Source organism: Haemaphysalis longicornis, unplaced genomic scaffold, assembly GCF_048455015.1.
Source record: "Haemaphysalis longicornis isolate Haplotype H1 unplaced genomic scaffold, Haemaphysalis longicornis Haplotype H1 scaffold_2, whole genome shotgun sequence".
NCBI classification, from domain to species: domain Eukaryota; kingdom Metazoa; phylum Arthropoda; class Arachnida; order Ixodida; family Ixodidae; genus Haemaphysalis; species Haemaphysalis longicornis.
In genome coordinates, this window is record NW_027526295.1 from 264,096,305 (window position 1) to 264,122,821 (window position 26,517).

The 26,517-nt window shown below is 49.9% G+C and overlaps 1 protein-coding gene across 1 annotated transcript in view; it reads left to right on the forward strand.

Moving 5' to 3' along the window:
- LOC144170608 (fibronectin type-III domain-containing protein 3A-like) overlaps positions 1-26,517 on the forward strand; it is a 72,868-nt gene that overhangs the window by 40,998 nt on the left and 5,353 nt on the right. Inside the window, exons 10-28 of the mRNA XM_077700510.1 lie at positions 337-517; positions 786-845; positions 1,258-1,301; positions 2,539-2,633; positions 3,015-3,068; positions 3,773-3,894; positions 4,235-4,394; positions 7,691-7,777; positions 9,030-9,168; positions 10,024-10,089; positions 11,428-11,540; positions 12,111-12,216; positions 12,778-12,953; positions 20,121-20,396; positions 21,231-21,526; positions 23,631-23,837; positions 24,379-24,545; positions 25,009-25,136; positions 25,994-26,353. Coding sequence (XP_077556636.1) covers positions 337-517; positions 786-845; positions 1,258-1,301; positions 2,539-2,633; positions 3,015-3,068; positions 3,773-3,894; positions 4,235-4,394; positions 7,691-7,777; positions 9,030-9,168; positions 10,024-10,089; positions 11,428-11,540; positions 12,111-12,216; positions 12,778-12,953; positions 20,121-20,396; positions 21,231-21,526; positions 23,631-23,837; positions 24,379-24,545; positions 25,009-25,136; positions 25,994-26,344 — 2,828 coding nt within the window. The 3' untranslated portion in view covers positions 26,345-26,353. The remainder of the gene's footprint in view (positions 1-336; positions 518-785; positions 846-1,257; positions 1,302-2,538; positions 2,634-3,014; positions 3,069-3,772; positions 3,895-4,234; positions 4,395-7,690; positions 7,778-9,029; positions 9,169-10,023; positions 10,090-11,427; positions 11,541-12,110; positions 12,217-12,777; positions 12,954-20,120; positions 20,397-21,230; positions 21,527-23,630; positions 23,838-24,378; positions 24,546-25,008; positions 25,137-25,993; positions 26,354-26,517) is intronic.

The window sequence follows — 26,517 nt, forward strand, 5'->3', positions numbered from 1 at the left end:
TCTTTTTGGGGAGGCTAGAAGATGTAAACATACCGCTTTAAAAACGTTATCAGCCAAGACCCTTCCATTGAAGGTGTTTTCAGTGCTGCCTGGAGTAATGTAATACTGGACAAAAATCAATTGGCGATCCCTTTAAGCAAATTTCTATTGCACTTGTGCAATCGTGGATAGCTTGACTACTTGTAACGAGTACTGTCACTGTGAATGTGCAAATGTTTTGTTTTTCATTGCCAGATGTTGTGTTTTTAATCATTCGCCAGTTGCTTAACCGTGCCTTTTCCCCCTCTTCCCTCGCATTGAAAGAGGGCTCTGCCGTTCCGCTGGGGCCCTGTGCAGAGGCTCTGGTGCAGCTGTCCTCGGTGGGGGTGCCCGTGGTGTCCCAGGTGTCTGCCCGGCAGGCGGTGGCCACCTGGAGCGGTCCCGAGGTGGTGTCCGGGGGTGCCAGCCTGGAAGGGGTGTCCTACGAGCTCCTGCTCTCCGAGAAGGGCTCGGACAGGCCGGCCAAGCTCTTCAAGTGGTCAGTCTCGTCCTCCTCCCTGTTTGGGGCTGCTGTTGGGGGGGGGGGGGGTGGGGGGGAGCAGCTGGGAAGGCATTGCTGGATTCGTGTGCGTCTCTCGTCTTGCGAGGGCGAGTTCGGAAACCTATACTCAGTGCACCGTTTCGGGTTAAGAGGAAGGATTGTTTCCTGCCGTGGTTTGCAAGCGTATTTGCTTGTCAGTGTTGGGTGAGGTTGCTTGTTTGGTGGTGATGAAAGCCGACTCGACCCTCCGTGTTGTCCTGTGCAGTGGGAAAGCGCTGGAGCAAAAGCTGGAAGATCTGAAGCCTGCAACAGAGTACTTGCTTTGGTGAGTATCCCTCTGCCTTACTGCTGGCTGGTTAGCCTGCTTATTTTCCATTAGCTCACCCAGTTCTAATGCAATAGCGCTCCAGTTATTGCTGTCTTCCGCAGTCATTGGGCATGGTTATAGTATATCAAAAATTGACTCATCTCACTGGTGTGGCAAGCACAGCTGCATCATGCACTTGGCAAATTTGGCACAAGTACAGCTGGTTAGAAGACGTGGTTTTGGATTCCACTGTTTAACGCTGTGCTGTGTGTTGGATTGATTGGAGATGAAAACACAATTAGTCTTGACGAGATTTGATTTGAGGTTTCCTCTCAGCTTCGTTCAGATGACCTTCCTTAAGTGTTTGAACGTTTGAGTGATAAGCAAATTTTCTGAAAATAAAAGGGCCCTGCTTTTTCTTTCATCTCAGTATCCAGGCGCATTTGGACGACATTAGAGGAAGCCCCTCTCAGAGTAAGTACCACCACATTCCTCCCTCGATTTCTTCCTTTCGATACGCGCTTGGAGAAATGGGCTGTCAGGTAGAAAACATGACATTGTTTGCAAGTGAGACGGCTGAAGTTTTCTGCGCCCACAGGCACAAGGAACTTGCAGCTGAGCGTAATCAAGTTAAGGTTCCTGTGGCTGGATGGCAGCAGATTAAAGCCTAATGTGCAGCAGCCATTGGACTTAGCAAGGGACTAACCTTCATTAATGTCGAGTCGGCTGCCGCTGTGCTCATGCTTGGAAGCTGATCTCCTTGCCAGGCCATGTCCTGGTTTCGGCAGATGCAAGCAATGCTTCAAGATGCAGACGCAAGAAAGAATGGGCTATGGCTGGAAAGTAACTCTGGGAAAAAGAAAACTGGAAGTCAATACCAAGAAGTGCTGTTTGAGATGCTCAGCATCAAAAGTGCTGGTAACAGGTGTTACAGGGCTCTAACAGTTCATATTTGTTGGCACAAAGTGTTCAAGTTTGCAGTATGCTGCTGATGCCCGTGTGTTAAATGGTGGCTGTACGCTACTGCAGTAGTGCATTTCGAGACTGGCATTGTACCCTGAAGGTGTAGTGTACTCTTTGGGACGTTCTGCCACCTGCTTAATTTCCATGCTTCCACATTTTGGCCTGTTTTATTTCTATTTTTAGTTTCAATTTCAAAAATTGGGTGACTGTGCATATGTAGCATCAGCACTGGTGGCACGTTACAGCCTTTTTGGAGGACAGGTCTGAGGTCAGGATTCAGATTGATGCATTGTAATTCTGGATCACAGTAGCAGCTGCGAGCTTTTTGTGTACAAAACCTGAGCAAGTGAGTGCAGAACAGAAAAATCATTGAATGTTCATAGCTATTTCTATTGTAATTTGTCATTACTGCAACTAAGCATATTGACCTCGGATATGAAAGCAAAAATGCCCAGTCAAGCAGGTCCGTCTTTTAATCCTTCTGGGGCACCTTACATCTCGGGTGTACCATTGCCAATGTGCAACTGCAATTGAACAATAAAACGATCAATACCTTAATAATGGAAATATACTGTTCAGACCCAATTGTGAGAAAACTATTGTAATTTTAACTGGTTGTGGCGTGGAGCTGGGGATGACTTTCACCTGGTCTTAAGCAACGCATAAAAGGTGCATGCATTGCTGCTGCTCTGGCTGGACTGTTGAGCAGTGCATACGATGCCGATACTGCGTCTTGTTCTTCACCTAGGTGTTGAGTTCAGGACAAGCAGCTGTGAGCCAGATACGCCCCAGCCACCAAAGTTGGTGTCTCGGACCAAGAATGCACTGGTGTTGAAGTGGAATGTGAGCATCACCTTTTCTCTTATTCGAAAGCTTAGCACTTTGGGTGAACAGTAAGTAGCACTACTTTTCTTCGCTGCATGTTGCTTCCTGGGTATGCAATAAAAAAAAAAATCCTGAATTTAAAACATTTGCAGTGACTGCTGATGTGTAGAAAGCAGAAGTTGCAAAAGTTTATTATTTTTCCCTATTTATAGCCAGTTCGTGGCCCTGAATATACCTCGCCCTTTTTACTGAGGCTCGTGTAAAGCCAGTCTGGCTATTGTTTAGTGCACATTTCGTGCCTGTTCTTTGCTGTAAATGTGGAAGCCCTTTTGCTGTTCAACTGGTTTATTAAAAAACAATTTTGTGCCTCCGCACCTGATATAAAGTGTATTCTCACAGGCCCCATGTGACAATGGTTCCAAGATCACCTGCTACATCCTGGAATGTGACCAGGTACGCTACCACTGGTTCAGAACTGTTTCGGGATCATTCCTGCCTACTGACTGGCCTGTTCAGGGCTACAGGATCACTCTGCATCACTTAGAAGGGGGTGGTATGGGAGGGAGTGGTTGGAAAAGGAGCCCTTTTTTGTCCTTGCTTTAGCAATGAAACAATATTCTTGTTGTTGCTGATATATTTCGGGTGCCCTCGGTTGTAATAATTTGTAGAAAATAGTTTGTATTGTATTATCTTTAGATTGAGCTAATTGTTTATGCAGAGCTAATTGTTGCTGCAGAGTAGCATCTTTTATTTGCATAAGCAACTAGTACTTGTGACCGTAGGTAGGTAGCAGCTGCCTGCCGGAGTGGCAATTTTTTGCGCACCAAGTTTTGTATCGCATGTTTTGTTGAATTGCATCACAGACTAACAATGACTAACAGTGTTCTTTATCTTCTACTCTGCATTTAAATGTAAACTCGCTGCACACCTTCACTTCAATATTGTAAACTGAAATTGCTCACCTGTTGCTCCATAAATTGTCCACTATTTGGTATGCCAGGGCTGCCCTCATGTAAGATGCGATATAAATGAACAAATACACTAGCATGGCATTTGACAAGTTGGTTCATGCTCTAAAAGATGCGGAAAGGATGTTGTCGCCTTGGTGCGGAGCTGCAGTGCCAAGTTTGAGCCCGGTCACTCTGGTGTGCTTGCAGGGCAGCGAAGGCCAGTTTGAGCCTGTGTTCACTGGGCTCCAGAAACAGTTCAAGGTCACCAAGCTGGCTGCCTCGACTGTCTACAGCTTCCGGCTGGCAGCAACCAACGGTGTGGGCACCAGGTGAGCGCATGGTAGTTCAGAGCATGGGCACCTCTATTCATTGATTGCACTGAGGGAAAGTGCTTTTCTTCTGCTTAATATCATTGTGAGAGACGTCGTAATAAATCGTAATAATTTGAGCAGATGAACCCTGTTCATCCTGATGTGACAGTGTGGAAAAAAAGGCAATAGGTTGACTGGTAAGTTGAGTTTCCAGCGCGCTCTGGTAAGGCAAAAAGTGCAGTACAAGCTAGCGTTGTTCTGTAGTTACCTGACGCAGTTATCGGACTAGTGGGGTGCATGTTCATCATCTTGGTGGGGGCCCGGAGGATAACAAGGGGGCGGGGGTGCCTCTGCGCAGCCCCTGGAGCGCAGTGAGCCACTTCACGACGAGTGGTGCGGCCCCACCGGCGCCAGAGCCCCCGCATGTGACGCACGTGACCTGCTCCTCTGCAACCCTGGAGTGGAATTCCCGGCCCTGTGACGACTCCTTTACCCTCTCCATGGAGCAGGACGGCTCGGTGGGTACTAGCTCGGCCATTGGGCTGGTCAGACTGGCGACACTACGAAAAAAGGTTGAAAGCCTGCACTAAGGCAAAGGGCAGTCATTGTCAACTGTCTTTGTCGCATTTTATAGCTGTAATCGGCAAACACCTTCCTGTCTCGTTTATGCAGGTTCGGGTAAAAATTAGGGGTGTGCGAATATTCGATTTTCGAATTCAAATAGAATATTTCTTGCCCGAACAATTCGATTCGACTTTCGAATACCCAGCATTCGTACTTTCGAATAATTCAATGCGACGAATATTCTGAACGCTGCCAAAATTGCGGCTAGATTAGTGTGGCCCTTACTGACCCTTTTGGTCAAACAATTGCCAGCCACCCATTTTCAGCCAGGAAAGTTGTCTTTGAGGTTTGGACATATTCCTCCTTTTCGCCCACAGAGATTTCATTGCCGACATGTAATTGAATAGTTCCTCGCTTTTTTTTTTTTGCGTCACATCACTCAAACGGAAAGGAGTGACACAACAGTCTTTAGCGGGCAGAAAACGTTCCTCACATACAAGTTTTTGTAATAATGAGGTGCATTGCTGTTTTCACATCATTCGAAACAAATATGATGCGTCCTACTCGGGACAAAAACAAATTTGCAGGTGCAAATCGCTGGTACTACAACACCATTTTGTGATGGCGATGACACTGAATCTTCCCCCCTGATGGTCGGCTGTAAAATATCGTTTTTCTTGTTACAATTGAAATTAATTTTATCACACGACTGTGCAGCCGCAAAATAGCGTAGAATTATGGTCTTGTTAAATTTCTGTGATTGTGGCCTTGCTGTAACACGCTATCACCCATCCTAGACCCTTTCTCGATGCCTATCCATAGCCAATCTGACGGTCGTCGCCATGGCCGTCGCATGCACGTGATTCTTCTCCTGTGTAACGTCCGCGTGCCGTGCTATTCAGCATGAATAGCCACGGTGCAAAAAGGAGCGTAATTTGGAAGTTTTTCGAGAAGGCAAGTCTGTTCCCTGCCATCTGCAAGAAATGTGGCTCCACGCTCAAGATGCCGGCAAGCGCAACAAGCCCGCTCTTGAATCGTGTGAAGAGCAAACACCACGCTCACTACTTGGAGATTCAAGATTCAGCCAAGGCAAACCAGCGGCCTAAAGGCGCAGACCAACAAACCTTGCTAGGCATGACTAAGGGAAAAGACCACTTGTCAGAGAGTGCTAAAAAACAGATTACCATGATCGCGAAGGACCTGCAGCCGTAAGAGTTCGTCGAGAACAAAGGATTTCAAGACTTGATGCATCACCTGCAGCCCCAGTACAAGGTCCCGCGCAGGACTACGTTTTCAAGAACAGTAATCCCAGAGCTGTACCAAAGCACAGTTGACTCACTCAAGGTTGAAATCGCTTCAGACATGGCGAACTCAGTGGAGTCGATCGCATTCACCACTGACATGTGAACCACCAGGGCCATTCAGAGTTGCATCGCTTTGACATGCCACAACATGTCGCAGAATTTCACCGTCAAGGCATTTACTCTTGCGTGCACTCACTTGCCAGAAAGCCACACTGCAGCCAACATAAAAACCTGCTTGACCAAAATCGCCGAGAACTGGTCTCTCGACCTCAGCAACGTGCCTGTGTATGTTGTTACAGACAATGACCGCAATATTCGCGCAGCGGTACGCCAAATGGATTGGACCCCTCTGCAGTGCTTGGGACATACTTTTCAGCTGGCAGTGAGGGATGCCAAAGAAGAGACGCCTGCCGTGTCTCTGCTGTGCAAGAAGGCACGAGTTATAGTGGGACACTACGAGCATAGTGCCCAGGCAACTCGGAGGCTGAAAGATTGCCAGAAGCGCATGGAGCTGCCAGATGCAAGTCTCGTTCAAGATGTAGACACACGCTGGAACAGCGAACGTGCCATGTTGAGCCGTGTGGTAGATCTGAAAGATGCAGTGTCCCTTGAAATGGCAACATCAGAAACCAGTGTGAGCTGCCTTTCGCCAAGCGAGTGGAATGTTGCAGCAAGCCTGGGGCAGGTCCTGCAGCCCATTGTAGATGCGACTGCAGATTTGAGTGGCCAGAAGTATGGTACAATTTCAATCGTTGTTCCTTTCTCTATGGAACAGAGCAAATTCTAAAGGGGCGCTGTGACATTGAAAATGAAGCAGGTCTGTTTAGCAAAAAAACCCAGTCCCAGTTCTCTCTTTTTATGGAGCAAAAGGAACTGATGCTCGCAACGCTGTGGGACCCAAGGTTTAAGTCTATTTTCTGCGCCAAGTCTGTTGACGGGACACGGGCTGTCGAGCTGCTTGCAGCAGAAGTTAGTGTCCGATGTGCTCGCGTGGACTCTCCTTCAGAGCAGTTTGAAAGGCAGGAACTGTCCAATGCACCAACCAGTCCTAAAAAAAGCCTGCACAGTCTGGGAAACTGTTGAACTGCTGGCGTCGCAAAAAAGCCCGAGAAATAACCAGAGACCCCACAGTCAGGAGGTCCAGAAGTACCTGAATGAGCCCCTGATCCCCTGGAAGAACGACCTTTGCTATACTAGGGAGAGCATTGTGCTGCACTCTACCCTGGTATTGCCAAAATTGCCTTGCGGTACCTTCCTATCCCTGCTACAGAGGTGCCTAGTGAACGTGTTTTCTACTGCAGGGAACACTGTGACATCACGACGAAAGAGCCTGAAGCCAGCTCATGTGGAGCAGATTGTGTTTCTTCAAGACAATTTGTAATACCTTTAACATGACAGTTTGTAATTTTTTTAGTCCTTTTAGTGTACCTATTTACTGTTTAGAGTTCAAGGACATGAGCATGTGTTTGTTAGTGTACAACGTACTTGTTCTTCCAAATAAAAGCTTTGGTATTCGCTATTCGATATTTTTGTCCACTGTTCCACACTATTCAATTCGAATTCGATTCGAGATCAAATTTCACTATTCGCACACCCCTAGTAAAAATAGTTCAAGGTGTGGTATCCTTCTTGAATAGGCACCATCATTGCAACATTGATTGTCAGGCCTTGGCAAGAGTGGAAACCAGCAGCTGGCTAGAGCACAATAAATAATCCAGAGGCATAAATTGGTGCCAGAGTGCGGATGTGAAAGACATAGCAGCGTTGGGTTGAAGATTTTTCAGTGAGGTAGCTTGACCAGTGAATACTTATATTGGTGATGCCTGCTCTTAGCTTAGATGTTTGCAATCTAGCTGCAATCCCTTGTCACCACTGTTGTAGTGTGTTGTGAAACTGGGTGAGAACAGGCTCTTCTGCTATCTGATGAAGGCTCCTGTGCATTTCAGCAACACGGCTTCTTGCCTGTCTACAATGGGCCTGAAACCAAGTTCACCTGTTCGCGTCTCCTTCACAAGATGGAGTACAGGTTCCGGGTAAGTTTCTGCACTACTACATGTTGGGAGCTTAGTTACGCTTAATATGCCTTTAAGCATGACTATGTAGTTTTTTTTTAATGCGAATGCATTTCTTAGTCGGGGGTTGTCGTGCTCCGTCGGCGTGCGCCTGCATTCCTCCAGTGCGAGCGCACGTGAGCGCGCGCCTCGTAGTTCTGCCTTCGTCGTCGTCGTCGTCTCGGCGCGGCGGACCCGCGGCGCTCGCATCGCGGAGCTCAGGCGGAGTAGCGGAGAGTGAGTGGAGAGGAGGAGCGCGCTCGGGCGTGTGAGGGCGCTCGCATCGCAGAGCTCGGCGGGCTCTCTCTCCTCTCTGCGTACCCTCTCTCCGCTCGCTGCGCTCGGAATCTATAAAATGCAGTGGAGCGCGCGCCTGGCGCCTTGATAGCGATGGAAGTCAGTGAAGTCGAATCCCTCACGGCAACGATACCGCAAGCACGAAGTGTAACACAATGCAACCTGAGCATTACACCTCCCGCTGGCGGTGACGTCACTGTAGTTGCTTCAACGTCATCATCGGTTGGAGGACTCGCACTCTCGTCTCTCTTCATTAAGTACGCCATTAATAATAATTACTCGCACCGCACTCATCGGTGCACCCAATGCATTCGCATTTCCGCACGATCCCCTTCGGGGAGGTAGGGGGATTTTTTTGCTTTGACTCTTAGTTTTGCACTTGTGCATGCTTTTTTTTTTTTTTTTTTTACATCAACAACTGAGCTATCAAATTTTTGTAGTTTACTGCAAAAAAAATTTACTGAAAAAGATTGCAATGCTTTGTTGGCTGATTCAAAAATAGCCAGCTCACACTGCACAAATGGTGACACCTTTCTTGGTGTTAGCAGAGAAAAGTCTTGCCTGCCAATGTGTCACTGAAAACGGATTCTGAACATGCGAATCAGACGTAATCAGACACGATGTCAAGCCCTTTACACAAGCCATCGAAAACCATGCACGTATATGCTGCCTTGCTTTAGGGTTCAGCATGAACCTGGCCTGGAATTCCCCCTGGCACCATCCTTGCTGCTTGAGGACCTTCATCCTTCGCTGTCTCAGTGCTTGCCTTAGATGGCACTGTGAAGTGTGCAGTGAGCATGCCTGCACACCTTGCATTGCTGATCAGCTCTGATACATTTTCGTAGATCGGGAGAGGTGGCTGCCCACTAGGGCACGCGCAGCCACCTTGTTCCCGATATCGTGTGTCACCACCGCCCCTTCTGGGGTGTGCGTGCAGTTGGTGGCGCACAACGAGGAGGGCTCGAGTGGGCCCAGCCGCGTGGGCTCCCTGCAGACCCTGGCTGACCGGCCTGGCCGCCCGTCCCGCCCCAATATCAAGGGGCGCGTCCACAGCAACCATTTCGTGGCTGCCTGGGGTGAGGAGAGCACGCTGCAGCCCTTTCTATTGCCCTCTGGGCACGGAAAATTGCCACATCCCTTGCTGCAGCGCCATCGTGGTTCACGTTGTAAATACACACGGCAGGAGGAATTCATTCGAAGATAATTTTTTTGCAACTGAGTAAAGTTTATGTACTGTAAAGTCCCGAGGATGTACTGGTTTAAGTCCCTGGTTTTGCAGTAATGTACAGCCTATCTGCCCGTCCTTCATAATTAGCTGCAATTTTTCAGGCCATTCCTTGGTGCTTCCCACAATTGTTGTTTTCGTCTTCATGTTTGTTCAGATTGAGCTCCAGGTTCTTGCAAGGGAAGCTATGTACAGTTGTATCTCCGTGACACTATTGCAACTTTAACAGATACATATTGGTATGTTAAGAATTCCTAAAATTCACCAGATGAATTTTGTTCTGTTCATTACAGGTTAAAGTCGGGTTGGTCAAAAGTATGTTGCCGCATTTGGCAGCCCCCATACTAATTGAAACTGAGATAGGAATAAAATCTGCTTTGTGCTTGTTCCTGGCATGCCTTATGGGGGATCTGGGGAATTTGAAGTTCTGGTGTAGTTCTAGTACAGCTATAGTCGTAAGCACAAACAGGTTTTTGTATTTCTATATCAAACTTGAGGCTAAGACATTGCACCAAGTTTTGGTCTTTGGCTCGTCATGGAGACTGTGTTTCTGACCAATATGAAACATGCGAGGTTTTTGGCTAACGTAACGAGGTTTGGCTGGCTAACGCTTTGGTAAATTTTTCTATAGCCCTCTGCAATACAGTTTCTCATATCGAGTGTTTCTCTGGTATGTTATTGGTTTGTCAATTGCGGTACATTACAGATGGACCCAAGGATGATGGTGGTGCCCCTGTGACTCAGTACTGCCTGCAAATGGACTCCGGCAAAGGTGGGCCCTTGGCTAAAGCATGGTGTCAGCATGCTCTTTTAATAAAATAAAATTGGAAATTACAGAACGAATACTTTTTTTTGCAAGTATAATGACATAAATACAGTTAAACCTCGTTGCAACGAAACAGAAGGGGTGCCACGATTTGCTCGTTATAACTAATATTTTGTTACAGGCGTAGTGGGCATTTATGCAAATATTTGGCACGGTGCTTGTCCAAAACAAATAGTGGATGAAGTTGCATCGCACTGCATGGCGGCACACAACGCATTAACTGCATTCCAGAGAGAAAAAGGAACATTCGCGCACCTATTTTGTTGCAGTTGAAAACACAACTCGTATGTCAAACAGGCTTAGCTGCAAAGAAGTTCGTAATTGGACGTTGATGCATCTTTTTGATACGAATGACGGCTCACTCAGCTTTGTGCCTGATGTGACGGATTTTATCATAGCCGCTTTCACGTCTAGTGTCTTTCACTTTCGCTTCCCGCCCGGCGCGCTCATGCTGCTCAAATCGTGCGCAGCATGACAAAGATAAGGCTGAAACAGCAAACAAAACAAAAAAAGAAACACACTAGTGACAACAGTTGCAGGCGAGCGTGCCACAGCCAGGCATGCTGCGTGCATTGGCTGTGTGCCACATGCAGCGAGAGGAAGGTGGGAATGGCTTCGCAAGCGCAGCGGACGCGTGGCACAAAACGCGTTGTGGGAGTGTGCTTGGCGGGAGTTTCGAATTACAGCCGTCACCTTGTGCACTGTCTTAAATCCACGTTGTGTACTGCCATGATAGTCTCAAAATTTTATTTTTCAAACGAAATTTGTTGATTATATTTTGCAACGGGCAAGTTTTACCTTGTTAAAACGAGGTTTTAAATACATTGGTTTCTATGAGGACTTTCAAGGGTAATTACGATTTGCTCGTTATAGCCATTTTTTATATCCCATCACGTTACCACAAGGTTAGACTGTATTAAAAAAATCAAGTCTGCTACTCTGTAGACAGCAGGGACAGTCAATGCAAGAATTACATTTTTCTAGTGCAGCAAAGCAGAAACATGTTTTAACTCTAGAAAAGTTCGCTGTAGTGTAATGCAAACAACACTTACTGTTCTTTATGAAGGGAAACAGGTTTATATAAATAAAAAAGCTTTGCAAGAAACCACCAGCACGTACGTCCGAACACTGTCCCTTGTGTTTAGTTTCCTAAACCTATTCTTGTGTTGATGGCAGAGCAGGTACCTGTCTGTGCTTGTATTATTCTGGACGCCAAATTTCAGGAGGAAAAGTGCTTTGGTAGTGGGGCTACATGGGGCCTGGTGACCTGCTTTCCCTGTGCAGGGTTCAACCCAGTGTACACTGGTTTGGATCGGGAGGCCACCTGCTCAGGGCTGGAGCCGGGCACTTCGTACAGGCTGCGAGTGAACTGCTCCAACTGTGGAGGCACCAGTGACGTGAGTGGGGGAGAGTGCCAAGGGATGACATTCTTGAGCACTGCTGGCAAAAGGATGCTGTGTAAAGTGGGATGGCCCTTTTTGATCACCTCATGTACACAACCACACTTCAAAACCAAGCAAGTCAAGGAATACTGCGTGTTGTCGTTCCTTGTCCTGTTCATTTGCGCTGTTTTGAAGTCCGGTAGTGTGCACCAACTAGCCCGATTGACTGTCTTAAACCCAGTTATGTACACAGATGTGCACCTGTCTGTACAAGAGCTCTCTATTTGCTGATATTCTAGACTTTGCATGTGTGCATAGACCGAATTTGGGAAACGAAAATTTTTGAGGTGGCAGTAGTTTATAAAATACCAGGCCGAAAATTCTCCTTGTTGGCGGTGGAAAGTTTGGGAAAATCTAGGAAATTGTAATTAGGCTGAACAAACTTTTAGCGTGTTGTGCGTTGTGAATACCATAAGAAAATTATAAGTGTGCAAATATCCTAAACTGCCGAATACAAAAGGAATAGCATAACATTCGATTTGGCTGCGAGTTGCCTTGCCCACTAACTCTCTCTTGCTGTTCCAGTTTTCAGAGGTGTCCACTGTGACGACTGCTGCCCTCTGCCCTGGCATGTGTGAACCCCCACGACTCCACGGCAAACCCAAGGCCATCTCTGCCCATGTCCGATGGGGTAAGTGTCTCTGCCCTAGGTGCTTGGCCTCTGGCTCATCTTTATGGTGCCGTGCATCTTTGAGCAACGTCATAGGCCCAACTGCGTGGTGTTACCAAACATACATACATCTGTACAGATTTGTGCATATGTGTTTATTCACATGCATGGGGTTTTTTGGTAGCTTCAGTGGCTAATCAAATTGTAGATGCAAGCATACCTCCAAAGTATGTCAAATCGTGGTAGGAAGCTATGTTTAATACAGTGCCATGTGCTAATGGCTCATCATATTGCTAGTTTGGAGCTCTGAATAAAGAACCTCGTTAGCCAATCTCTGACTGGGATACAGAAGTGGTCTGCACAAACAAGTAGCCTGGCTGGACTGGTCGCAATAAAGTGAAGATTGCAAGCTTGGGGAATCAACTTGACTATTTGTCAATCGTTAAGCGGGTTTATCGACTAGGTCTTTATGTTTTCTTTCATGTAATTCAAGGGGGTATTGTAAAAGGCTCTGCGTTGGCAGTGGAAAGGGGCACGAGTTGCAGCCTGTTTCTGGGACTAAGAGCATTCCCGGGCGTGTAGGGACGGCGTCTTCCACGGGTGGGGCAGCCGTGACTGCGTACGAGCTCCAGGTGTCCGATGAGGACGACAGCCACGCCCGGACTGCCTACCGAGGCCCAGACCTGGACTGCACCGTGGCTGGCCTCCTGCCTGGCCGCACCTACCTGTTCCGCGTGCGGGCACTCAACTCGGTTGGGGTGAGCTACCTGTTTCGGTGCAGCCTGTTTCTACAGTGTCCCCATTCATATTTTGAGCCCTCGCAACAAACTTGATGGGGCTGCGATGAGCTCAGCAAGTTTTTTAGTGTGCATATACAGTCGAACCCAGATATATCAAACTTAAGGGGAATTGCGAAGTAGTTCGATATATCGATAATTTGAAACATAGAATATGCCTATTAGAGGCTTACCTGATAACCCCGCACATCACTGAGAGCTTTCCGGGTGGTAGCGTACCAATTTGTTCCTCAAAGTAGCGAAAGTACGGAACACAGTGCGACGACCACTGCTTACTTACTTACTAGCTTACTAACACCATCCAAATGAGAAAATCTGGTGCTTTCCACTGCGCTGCCACAGTGACGAATTATGCTGAATGCTGATGCAAGCTCAGCTGCAGTAGGCAGTTGGGAACATCAAGTGCTAGTACGGTCCGTTTCTTCGGCATCAGCGATCTCCACCAGGATCCCGGCATCGCTACAATCTGCCATAGCGTGCACATCATAATCGGCATTTCCGCGCTCGCATGCTGTTGCACAATCCAGGATGGCGCATGGGAATGCTGACAGCTCTCTAAATTCACTCCCGAGGCACCCAACCCTGTCGTTTTTTGTGTCCGGACACCTCTCATGTGGAGCCACAACGAAGCCGCTTTGCAGAACCAGCGATAGGAACACACACACATTCATCAGCTTGGCTGCACAGTATCGGGCTCAAATGTGCTGCGAGGAATTTCGAATGCCTCTGCAAGTGGCCTCTTTTCAGTCCAAATTCTTCTGGATTCTTCACGACTATGGCTCTTAAAGGGGCCCTGAAAGGCATTTTGAGCACACTAAATGAACTAGCGCAATCGCTAGATTGGGTCGCCAACGTCACCTGTGCCAAGTACAGTAGAATCTCGATGATACGAATCTCGCGGGACCTCGAAAAATATTCGTATCATCCGAAATTCGTATGAACCAACACACACCAAAAAATTGAGCGCTGAAAAAAGTTTTCGTTTATTTCTTTTCTTACTTTCGCGTGAACAAATCCATGATTTTTTCTGCTTTTTTTAAACCCCCACGTCACAAAGCAGTGCTTTCTGGAGCGCGTAACTTCGCGCTCGTCTCCTCACTCCCGGTGTCCAAGCTCGCTACACGCCGCAAAGTCAAGCGGGAACCGCATGGTGCATTTTTGCACGCGATTCGCACGCCTCGGCTTTGCGCGCGCTGTATTTTCAAGGTCGCATTGACGATTTCGCGCCCGCGGCATCTCCTACCTCGGCCAGAAAATCTGAAAGAGATAACTTGCGAAACGCTCGAGACAGCCCGCTGGCTCCGCCCGAGATGTTTAGGCTTAGCACTCCGGCAGATATTTTATGGGCGCTTTCACTAGCGGCGCGGATGGTGTTTTATAGTACCGTTTTCGCAAACGTTATCAGCTCCTTTACTGCACAAGAAACTTCGTGTCTGCCTTGAGCGGCATTTTAAAGAGCGGCTAGAAGCAGTCGCTCAAGCGGCCGTGCCACTTCGCGGCCGAAGCCACCGCCATGTTGCCGCCGCCGGCCGCGGCGCGCGCAGCGTGCGAGAGGTTTCGCGGCGCGCATGGGGCGTGCGGGGCGCGTTTTCGCGAGCAGAAAACAACAGCACGGCCGTTTCTGGAGAAAGAAGAGTGACAAATGGGGGGAGAGAGCCGTCACTTGCTTGTTCGGCAGTCGGGCGCCTCGCCGGCTCGTTCGTATCATCCGCCGGGCCGCGCAGGTCCGTTCGTAACAGCCGAATTTTTTCCCATTGCAAACAATGCAATTTTGCCGGGACTTTTCAGAAATTCGTATCATCCCAAAATTCGTATCACCCACAATCGTATCATCGAGATTCTACTGTATTACTCTTTTACGCGCAGCGGAAAGCTCACACTTTTGTTGCAAAGTTTGTCACTTTTTTCTCACCCTTTCCTTCGTTTTCTCGACACTTCTTCAAGGGGCCCTGAAAGGCATTTTGAGCACACTAAATGAAGTAGCGCAATCGTTAGATTGGGTCGTCAAGGTCATCTGTGCCAAGTATTACTCTTTTACGCGCAGCGGAAAGCTCACACTTTTGTTGCAAAGTTTGTCGTTTTTTTCTGACCCTTCACTTCGTGTTTTTGGACGCCGCCATCTTCACATGTCTACATCATCGATTCCCAGATGTTCGTCATGAGCTAGACATCCTGCTATTGGGCGGCTTTTTCACGCACTTCCGGCAAAGAGATGAGTCGTCTGCTCAGCGTCGGCTCGCCGGCTGATCTGCCAGCGGAGTGCCGGAGTGCTTTGACATTTTACGACAAACGAAACAAGTGTAAACAAATGCTTAACCGTTTGTATTGAATGCAACACGGCCATAACACGACGTGGATTTTATCTTACGTGAGTACGTACCATAAAGAAAGTCCCGTGGCACTTCTTTGGTGCAATCGCAGAGAACGCCCTGAGCCGAATGCCCGGGTTTGACGCGTACATTTTATTCAACTTCAAAACAATCCAGAGATGCGTTTCGAACGAACGCAACGTCACAACATGCGTTGCAAGTCTGAACCGCGATTGACAGACGATGAGTTGCCTCCTCCTGCCCGTCGTAAATTCGGCACTCACCTCACACCCGGTTTGCTGGGACGAGCAGCAAGTCACAACTCTGGCGCGCAAGCGAGAAGGCTTTTAGCCAGGCACACTGCACATACCCCATGCGAGATTGAGTGGTACGTCGTTCGAGAAAGATAATCCAGACCATGGGAAGCACTATCCACCCGCAGAAGTACAATGTCGCATTTCATCGCGAAACGAACGCGTCCACAACACACAGGAGGCGATGCACACACACACACACAGCTTCGGTCGCTGCATTGGCTTAGCTGCAAGCTTCGTTCGGACAATCAGCGATGCTACGACGATACAGAGCTGCGTGAGGACGACGTGCTAACCACTTCACGTATTTAAAAACACAGGGGCAAAGAACTAGGTTCATCGGAAGCAAAAAATCTTTCCTCCATTATAGTGCCTGAAATATACTGGCTAGTGTGCCGAGGGCGGGCTCCAGGCGGGCGCCGGGAGCGATGTACGCGGCCGTCTGCCGCTTGGGGCGCTGCCGTGCGGGAGTGTGCGCGTTCATCCGGCCCGAGCAGATCGCGCGGTTACCTCCGAGCTGTGTAGCAGACGGCAGCGGCAGAACTTTCCATTCCCGCTTGCGACGAAAGCGAGCGAAAGCGACGGGAATTCTGTCGCGCAACCAAAATTTGTCCCGACCATTCGACAAAAACGATCGTCGCGCGACAAAGCGACGGAATTCCTGCCGCTCTCACTCGCTTTCGTCGCAAGTGCGAAGGGGCCTTTATGCGCAATCTCCGCCCCACATAAAACAAGCTCTTGCTTGTCGCCTGAGCATACGGTTGATATCTAACTACGTTACACTGTGCTTGCCAGTGTATTTAAACGATGTCACTAGGTTTGAAACGTACGCGCTCGGCGTGCAGCTTTGTAAACGCAAGCGGTTTCACATACGCACGCTATTTTGCTGCTAATAGAGTTTTAGTACAGCGTTTGTGGCCTTTGCATACGCTAAACGCTAAATTTTTTCGTCCCGCTACGTGACACCGCGATGGGAGTTTTAGTAGAGCGTCTCATCAGTTTTGCGTAGCGACACACTAATGCATACGGCGCCATCTGTCAAATGTTTTCCGAAATGTCTCGCCGGCTGATCTGCTAGCGGAGTGCCGGAGTGTTTGGACATTTTATGACTATCCAAACAAGTGCAAACAAACGCTTTCCCGTGAGTGTTGAATGCAACACACGGGTGCAGCTTGTCAGAACACGGGTTCTCGCTGATCGAGTGCAGCGTTGGTTTGCTCTTCGCCTTCACGTTCATCGCCGCTGATAAAGCGATCCGATCCGGCGCGTTTTGTGCCCGGGTTCTGTGTCGGTTGAAAATGTCTTTTTTCACATGCCGCCGGTAGTAGGAATTACAACCACCGCAAAATAACACCCGGCACCAGCGGGGCCACATCTGAGACCGCGCTTTTTGGATAAACAGTGCGCGGTGCACCAAAGGGAACGAGCGCACGATTCTCCCCACGCGGCTGCGAGTTCGCCGCCGATACCAACTGCACCTATGTACACCGCGAAAGGGCAAGGCCAGGCCGCACACATGCGGCCAGGTCATTCGTTCGCTTTTCCAGCCTGTGTCCATGGTGTCTACAGAGATGAAAAAGCCGAAAGAGCTGGCCCGTAGCAGACGGCAGTCTGTGGGAGCGCAATAGCGGAAGTACGTCACCGCTGAGGAGCGGAGCATCATGGGAGGGGAGGCCAACAGCGAAGAAACAGTTGAAAGGAGGAGGAAATACGGCGCGACGATAATTCGCGGTTTTTGATTTACGATTTCTCAGCTAATACTCATCGCTTTAACAAAATTCTTGCAGGAGGAGATTGCTAATACATTGCTTTATTTGGTTACATGTACATCCATGCATCGGCGGAAGGCATTTCAGGACCCCTTTAAGATATGGTGCCACAGTGTGCCGATAGGCCACACTGATCTCCCTGCACCAGCGAAGCCGTCGCCAGGTCACAAGACTCGCACCTCTGTTCAGTTTCTCTTTCCCCTTTTCCTTTGAAGTGAATGAAGGAACTGAAGGCAACCAACAAGACACGTAAAGTTAAAGGAGTACTGACACCAAATTTTGATACCTAAAAAATGATATAATTGGCTACAGTAGTTTGTACAGATGCCTCACAGAAATTTTTGCAGCGATCCGAGGCCGGAATCACATCCAAAATCGATTTCGATTGTCCAGGCCGCGAGCTTCCACAAATCGGCAGCACTAGCGCAATCGCTTTCGGCGTGACGAAACATTGGCCTACGTGTCTGGCCGGTTCAGGGTGACGTCATATAGTCGTTTTCAGAAACGATATCCCGCGCTGCTGTTGTCGGTGGTATTCGTTTGGGCAGGAGACGTGGGCGTAGCTGTGTGAGCAATGCTTGTAAACGTTGCGTGTTCGGCGTCTTTGCTCTTCAGTTCGTTGCCGGCGCATGGTGTTCGGCACTGGTGCCGAAAACGGCGTGGTGCGCGATGTCGACGGGCACCGCAGCGACGCGGCGGTGCGCGTCGCCGAGCTCGCCCAAGTTGTGCTATGGCAAGCTCGCGGTGTGAGAAGTACTGCTCGTGGAAGCCTGCCTGAGCAAATCGACGACGTCGCCAAGATGCATTATTTTCCACGCGACGACATGCAGCGCTAAACGTGGAGTTCGTGCACGCCGGCGGCCGCAAGAACTGTCGCCCAAGCCAGCGGGCTCGGGGTTGCACGGGTCACCTTGGGTGTTGGGAACTTAGTATCGTGGCGACTATTTGATCGCTGGTATCTGTACAACTGCGAATGATCATCCCTTACACAACTTTTCACCACACTATCATCCCCTTTTTCGCATACGAAGCTTTATTTTGGCAATAATTTCCGTTTCTGTGATCGGTGACCAAGACATCTGCCGCGGCCTGTTTTGATTCTAGCGCGCAGGTGGCGCCATCTTTTGGCCATTCGCCGTACCGTGGTGCCGACAGTGCTGGGTCGGAGCGCCGAACCCCCGCTGCCGGTCAGCTTAGGCTTGCCATTGCGGCAAATATCTGAACGCCACTTCGAAATTCAGCGCTGATAACAACTCCTAGCACAATTTTCAACACACTAACATCTAGTTTCTCGCATGTAGAGCTTCTTTTTTTGTGATCAGATTGATTAGAAGAGTGGCGACAAGCTGTTGCTATCACGGTCTGCGCCGGTTCGAGCCGCAGTGATATTAAAAAACGGACGACGGCAAAGACATCGCCGGCCTAATCGCCTGGCCAAATAAAGTTGTTCTGCCTGTCGGGTGGCAGTGACTCATCCGAGTCTGGAGATTCAGACGACATGTCGACTGCGCGGGCGAGTTGCGGACCATGTGCAACCGTAGCAGACGATGCGGCGAACGCATGGAGGAAAGAAAAACGTCCCTGACGTCACGGGTGAGACCGTGACGTAAGGCTTCCCGCTTGCAGGCTGGCCTTCGAACGGCCATTTTCCCGCGCGGCGACCAAATTTGAAATTGGTTGCAATAAACGTGCTATAATTAATTCTGTGTTGGCGGCTGACGGCTTTCGGTTCGATTTTCGTAATTACTAGGCCAATAGGTATTCTTTGCAGCATAAAAACTGAAAGCGAGAAATTTCGTGTCGGTACTCCTTTAAGGAAGCTGTGCACTGAGCTGGCTGACATTCCAGGTGTCCTAACGTCCATGCTGCAGCCTTTGGATGTTGGACAAGCCATTCAATGATAACGTTCCACGGCAGTACGCGGAGTGGATGGCCAAAGAAGGCCAGCATGCTGTGACGCCGGCTGGAAGATAACGAGACCGTCGGCGGAGCTGCTGTGCAGCTGGATATCGGAAGTGTCGAAATGATCGCCGCAGCCATCGTTGTTGAGAGCTTTAAAAAGATGGGCATATCGAATGCCCTGGATGCAAGGGAAGACGTGGAATCCGGAGGTGACGATGAGGCAACTACCATTGGTGTTAGCAGCAATGACTCAGACTAGGACTGTTCCCACTTTGGTCCCCCACTACCAAATGCGGGATGGTGAAGTTGGGCGGCGCCGGGACAAATAATGCTTTGTGCTTTGGGCCTATGTTGACATTGTACGAATCATGATTTGTGCTTTTTACCTATGTTGACATCGTACTTTTACTATGGAGGTAAGCCCTGCTTGGAAATACCTTGGTTATGTATACAGTAAAAACTCGTTACAAGACACTGTTACAAGAGACACTTGAATGAAAGCGGTTTGGTTGGTTTTCCTATGTTCGCCATGTTAGCAACATTGCATGCAAGAGACCTTGGTTACAAGAGACACGTTTCTTGGGTCCCTTGAGTGTCTTGTAACAAGGTTTTACTGTAATACCTGTTCAATTCTTATTTAAGCCTGTTTTTACCTCTCAATTCTTTTTTCCCTGCATAATTTTCGCACCCCATAACTTCAAAGGTTTCTGTGGAAAAAAAGTGCAAGGACTATGCGAGTAAACACGGTACCTGGGTTCGACAGTATCTAGCCCTCTCCAGAAGGCTGTCCTTATAAATGCCCCGCTTTGCTCTTCCTCATTTTCCTTTCCTCAGGCGGGCCCCTGGTCAGAGCCGCTGCAGGCCCAGAGTGGGGCGGGTGCCCCCGACGTGCCGGCCAACCTGGCAGTGCAGGTGCGGGGCCCCACCTGTGCGGGCGTCTCGTGGGACGACGCAGTCTGCCACGGAGTCCCCGTGTCCGAGTACCAGCTGGAGTGCCGCCACGGGGCCAAGGGAGACGAGGCCGCCTACGGGCAGCTCTACGCTGGCCGCAACACCCACTACGAGGCCCGCTGCCTAGAACCGGCCTCGACCTACTGCTTCCGTGTCATGGTGAGCACTGGCATGGCGTCCACAGCTGAAGAAGGGGGGGACACTCCCCAGAACTGCCGAAGGGCAACCCAGGGTCAAAGACATTGCTCTAATCACAGCATCACAGCATGAGACAGTGTTCACCCATGTAAGTTAACTGTTAAATTTACGAGAATTTTTTCAAAAATTGGCTTCTCAAGTTTCTGCCTTGTACTGTATTTGGATCCAAACAAAAAATTTAGCCGAAAATTGGGCTACAGCTAGCCATATGCTAAGCTTTGAGCATAGACCTTTTGCAGACAAAAGCCATGTAGCTTGCAAGATAAAAAAGGATTTTGTGCAGGAACTTCGTGAGAGCAAGTGCTGGGTCTCTTGCTTCAAAAGCCCTGCAGGATTTCATTATGCTCGCCAATCTGTTTCTTGAAAACTGCTTGAATCATTCAAAGATGCAGATTGAATGCCAGTGTGTTTGGACATGCCTTCATCTCTCAGTGTGCACAAAAAGGGTTCCAAGCAAGTTTGTGTTTGGTTTAGTGGCAACAAGACATGAGTTACTGTGATGTATTGCATGGTGGATGTTGGCAAGCCCAAGCTCCCATCCTATGTCACATCCGAGCACAAGACAGTGCTGAAAAGCAAGGAGCTACAGAACAAAATCATGAGGTGCCAGGAAAAGATTGGGCCAATGACACGGTTTAATTTTGTTGAGAAAACACTTCAGTCGTTCTATACCTACTGTATTGCACATGCATGTAATGTGGCATGTCTGCACAGAGCCAGATTACAATTTGAGTTTTGAACGAAATGCAGGCCCAGGTCATGACGTGTGCACTCCTTCACCCCTCCCACTTGCAGGCCTGCAGCAGTGTGGGTTCGAGCGCCTTCTCGGAACCGGTGGAGTGCTGCACACCTGCAGGCACCCCTGGGCCTGTTGGTTCGCTGACCTGTGTCCGGGGCCCCACCACCCTGGAGCTGTCGTGGGCGGCGCCAGCGTCCCACGGGGCCGACATCACCCACTACCTCGTAGAGGTGTGCGAGGGCACGCCCGTGCACGCCCAGCAGCAGGCTCCAGCGCCCACGGCTCCCTCGACACACACCACGGACTCGACCCAGATCCTGCTGACGGATCTGCAGCCAGAGACTAACTACAGGTCAGCATTTCTGGCTACTTGGTTGGCGCTGCTGGAATAGGAACATGCAAATAGCCTTCGCCTGGCTTGTTCAAAAACCATGGGAACTGTGTAAATTTCTCTGCGGGCTAACTGTAGTTGTAGATTTCAGCATGTAGATTGCTGGGCTGCTTGAATGCATTGAAAATATGCAAGCACACAAATGGAACCATAGTACGTGTGGGGACTTTCTTACCCCTGTGCCTTTTTGTACGTGTGGTTTGGCCTAGCACAGTTTGTGGTGCTAGGCTAAACTCTGTTCTTCGGTTGCATGGGCGGCGGGGATGCGCATGACCTTGGCAGGGTCAGCGCTTGCTAGCTTGCTTGCTGACTGGCGGTGCGTGCTGTATGATGTGCCTGCAATACCATGCCACTTATGACTGAGGACGCCGAAGGACAGACCCTCATTGGTCTCCCATTGGCACCCTTTCTCACTGAGGAACCCCCATTGCCACAGAGCTGAGTTTGGACCACAGTGTAATGTTTTAGCTGAGGATGCACCTTTCAAAATATTTTCTATTGCTCAAATAGTCTTAAAACAGATGCCGCTCAGACCATTTGCGACAGTGCTCTTTAGTGTGGGAGAAAAGAAGCTACCGAAGTGCCAGCTATCCGAGGTGCTCGGATGTTTTTGGCTCATGGTAGGGGTTTCTCGGTGCCTTTCATAACTACTCGGCTGATCGCCTCAGCTTGGCCGAGTCCGCCACTGGAGCAGACGATAATTTGGAGAAAACCATACGAAACATTTGCACTCTCCGCAGCGCTTGTACAAGCACTCCTGTCAAGAACACTGTGTGAAACAGCAACTATGTAGTTGCTGTTTCAGTGTTCTTGACAGGAGTTTTTGGACGGCAACAATTGAAACAAGTTATAACATTCTAAACCATGGCGAATCTCTGCCTCAGTGGCTGTTCACCACTCGTGCAAGCAACATTTCATGCTTGTGCAACGACACAGGGGTGCAAATGCTTCATAAAGGATTGCAATGCTGGTACGCATAGCTGGCCAAAAAAAAAAAGGGACATTAACGTCGTCTGCGACCCTAGACGAATGAATGCAGGTGCTGCAGCATTCCTCCCAAAGACCATCCCTTGGCAGGCAATGATGCTACTTGCAATTTTCATTTGTATGAAAGTGGTGTTGTGTAAAAACTGTTCTTTTCGGAGCTTGGTGGGGAAGTTCTGCTCAATGTCTGAGATGTGCATTCAAGACGGTGCAGTGCTGTTGATTTTTCCCTTTGACAACCACACTCCAGCACTGTCTTAGCACCAGTCACCATGAAATACAGCAAGGAAGGTAGCTGAAACTGGAGCAGATGAAACTAGCTGCAAGTACGCTAATTTTTTTCGTAGGGATGTTGTGCAACTTGGGTAAGCTCGTACACAAGGCTGCAGAGGCAAAACGACGTTGTTCAAGTCTCCAGCAGTGCCCAGTGTTCAAGGAGCTTCGAAACTGGCTTAGATTAACTTGAGACGTTCGTACACTCGCAGCTGGTTCAAAAATGCGGGTTAGGTGATACGTTGAACTCGCATTGTTTGAGCCCATTCACACAACATTGCTTTACACTCGTGCCGCTGGTGCCTGCAAACAACCTTCATCCGGTCAGTCATTGGTGCAGACATCTGGTGGAGCCACGGGAAGTCTAGGATGCTGCGATGTTGGGAGTTCCGCTATCAGATGACTTTTCAATCGAATGTCTGTGCGTGGCCCCACCAACTTTATTTGACAGCCTTTTGAGGCGCTGTGTCCACACCTAAAAGTATCTCTCACTGTGGTTCGGATGCATGTGCGGTTTTTGCGGGACCTCTGCTCGGAGGTTCAGCTAGTGCTGGTCACTGACGGTACCCCACGCCGCGATGAGGTATCACTTGCATGATTTAGCAACCGAGTGCTCTGCCTCATGTCGAAGCAGCAGTTGTGCTGTGCCTTGTACCTCTACAGACATAAAGCCACTGTTTGCAACTAGGGCATCTCAGTCCATCCACCGGCCGGGTGCCGCTACGTGGCAGTACGGCATGGTAGCCCTTGCCCTGGCGTAGCAGATGGTTGGGTCCGTTCCCCTGAGTGTCCCTGGTGGTGCTTGCAGGGTGCGAGTGCAGGCGGTGAATGCGGTGGGGGCGGGTCCCCTGAGCAGCCCGGCCCTGCGCACGAGCACCCAGGCGCCTCCCCCTCCGGCCCCGGCCCTGGAGTGCCTCTCGGCCGCACACAACAGCCTGCGGCTGCGCTGGACGGACCACCAGGCAGCGCGCGATGTGCTCCAATACACGCTCGACATGGAGGTCAAGCCCAATGTGTGAGTGCCTCCTGCTCCTCCCTCACGTCCCCCCAGCCCTGTGCTGTGTGGTGGTGCTCGTGTACGCTGAACTCTTTTGAAGTGCTCATAAAGAAAATTTGATTGGATGGCTCTGCACTATAGAGTAGCCTTCTTCACATAAGGCTATCTTTGTCACTGACATGTGAACTGCCCGTTCTGGCAATGCACTGGCATACTTGCATCTGCTGTGGCTATAAAATCTGGCGTCTTGCTTTCCTGCTTACAGAGGAAATTTATTTTGTCCACTTTGGGGTCATCCAGAGCACCCCTAGTCTAAGATAGCGGGCTTGGCTGGCATTCCAGGTCAGCGGAGAAAAATCCTTCACTTGTTACAAGTGAACCATTTCTGGCCTCTTGTCCAATTCCTTGCGATGCCAGGTGCCACCTTGTAGATGTTGGTGAAAATCTCTTCCCCAGTTGTACAACTGCAATCCTAATCCACGAGCGGTGATAGTAGTCCAGCAAAGAAACTCGGCATGCGCTTGACACTGAGGGGTTTTTTTCTCCTTTGTCTGTACAGCTTTGCCACGCTGTACCAGGGCTCGAGCCGCTCATACAAGGCCCTGCGGCTTCAGGAGAACCAACCCTACCGCTTCCGTGTGCGCGCCTCAAGTGATGCGGGAGATGGACCCTACTCGGAACCATACACCTTCACCACCAGCCGCGCGCTGCCTCCGCCAGTCAAAGGTATTGACAGTTGCAGTGCTTGGGGGCAAGCAGCGGACAGGGCAGGTCCAAATGGGGAAATAGAATTTGACGGCTAGCACAGCCACCCCTGCTGCTAAGGTTTGGGCAAGAAAAAAGACCGTGGATGGGGTGGCAACGCATCTTTGTTTTCATGTAATTTTGACAGCTTCCTTTTAACATAAGCAGAATGCCCACACAGCTATGCTGCAAAGGGGTGGAGCAATTTGCAACTTATTTTACGTCGCTCTTTCAAGGTGTGTTGTGTAAACAGCGGCAATGGTCATTTGATCCGTTGCTCTGAGAGCAACTGGGCCACCTCGTAGCCAATGCTGATGCTGTGGTGGGAGGTTGCTTCTGGGCGTCTTTCTGTAGACAACGTAGCATTTCTCGGAGCCCTTTCTCACAGACCCTGTAGGCCTTGTGTGACTGAGTGGTGGTGGTGCCTCTTGTGTGTCTGTTGCAGCGCCTCGTGCCAGTCCGCTGGGTGAGAGCAGCTGCCTGCTGGAGTGGCAGCCCGTGAAGCCCGTGGGTGACGACCCCGTCAGCTACGTGGTCCAGCTGCAGCACGCGGGAAGCTCCGAGTTCTCTGTGGCAAGTGCACCTCTTCTCCCCGTCCTCCTGCTGCTTTGGGAACACAAGGCTGGCATTTTGGAACGTGCCGACAATGGCTCGAAACGTCGAATTGATTAATGAGCGCATGCCTCTCGCATCCAGAGAAAGTCCTACTTGTCCCACATTGTATGCTATGAATGCGTCTGCAACGGAGACGATGGCTCCTATTGACAGTAGAATATCTTTGCTTTGCTTGGCATGTGTGATGGATGAAAATTGTGGGGTATTTTTGGCTATTTATATTCGGGGAGAACATGCACTTGTTCATGAGCGACTTTCACAGCTGGTGCAATAATCATAACTGTTATTGAAAGTTGATTCAGTTGTTCAGGCGCTTCTCAGTTAAGACAACTATTATGGGAAAAATGCGACACTGTTGTTGCATTCGTTTTCTGAATGGTGTAGCACAGCACTGGTCTTCCCTTATGACATACCGCAAATATTATCCTGTCCCGTGAGGTTCCATTAATCAAAGCTGTCCGTTTGGCCTGCGGTGTGAGGCCAAAGGAGGTAATCTCGGGTTTCCACCCTAATTGCTTGGGCTCCAAGCTTTCCCAAATTTCTCATCTTTCTCTTCCTCCTCTCCCCCGAAAGTGTAGTGCATACTCATTTGCTGCCATTTTCAAATTAGCCAGTGCTGATACTGCACAGCTTAGATGGAAATGCTCTGCCAGAGAGCAAAGTAGCCGGCATCTATGCAGCTGTCCTGTGCCCACTTTACGGTCTCAGCGTGACAAGACTCGAGGTGGTGGGTGTGCACCCTTCATGTCGTTTGAGTGCTGTGACTGTGGGTGGCTTGGCATCCATGAGAGAGCCCCCTTTCCCCTCTCCTGTAGGTGTACCGCGGTCGGGACACCAGCTGCACGCTGAGCCACTTGGTGCCGCGGGGTTCCTTCCACTGGGCCCGGGTGGCCGCCGTGCGGCACTGCGCCCCCCAGGGCCCCGCCGACCAGCCGCAGCAGCAGCTGTGCGGGCCCTATGGTCCGGCCACCTCGTTCCAGCTGAGCGCCCCCTCGGCCCCCTCCGATCAGGCCAGCGAGCAGGCCCCCGCCGTGGCCCGGAGCACGGCCGCCGGCTGGACCCTGGGCGACCAGCACTGGGCGGGCCTCCTCGTGGGCGGCTTCACCCTGGCCGCTGTGCTTGTGGCCGTGCTGCTGCAGGAACTCGTCTCCTGGACAGCGCAATGACCACCACAGGTGCACCCTGCACTGGCCTCGATGAAGGCACAAAGTTCTGTGGCTCCCACGAACCTGGCATTTCTTCTGCGTTGGCCTCGTACACTAGGGTCTCCTCCATCAGTCACCACCAGTTGAAACTCTCCCCACTTATGTTGGTGGCACCTGCCCTGCCAAATGAGGCA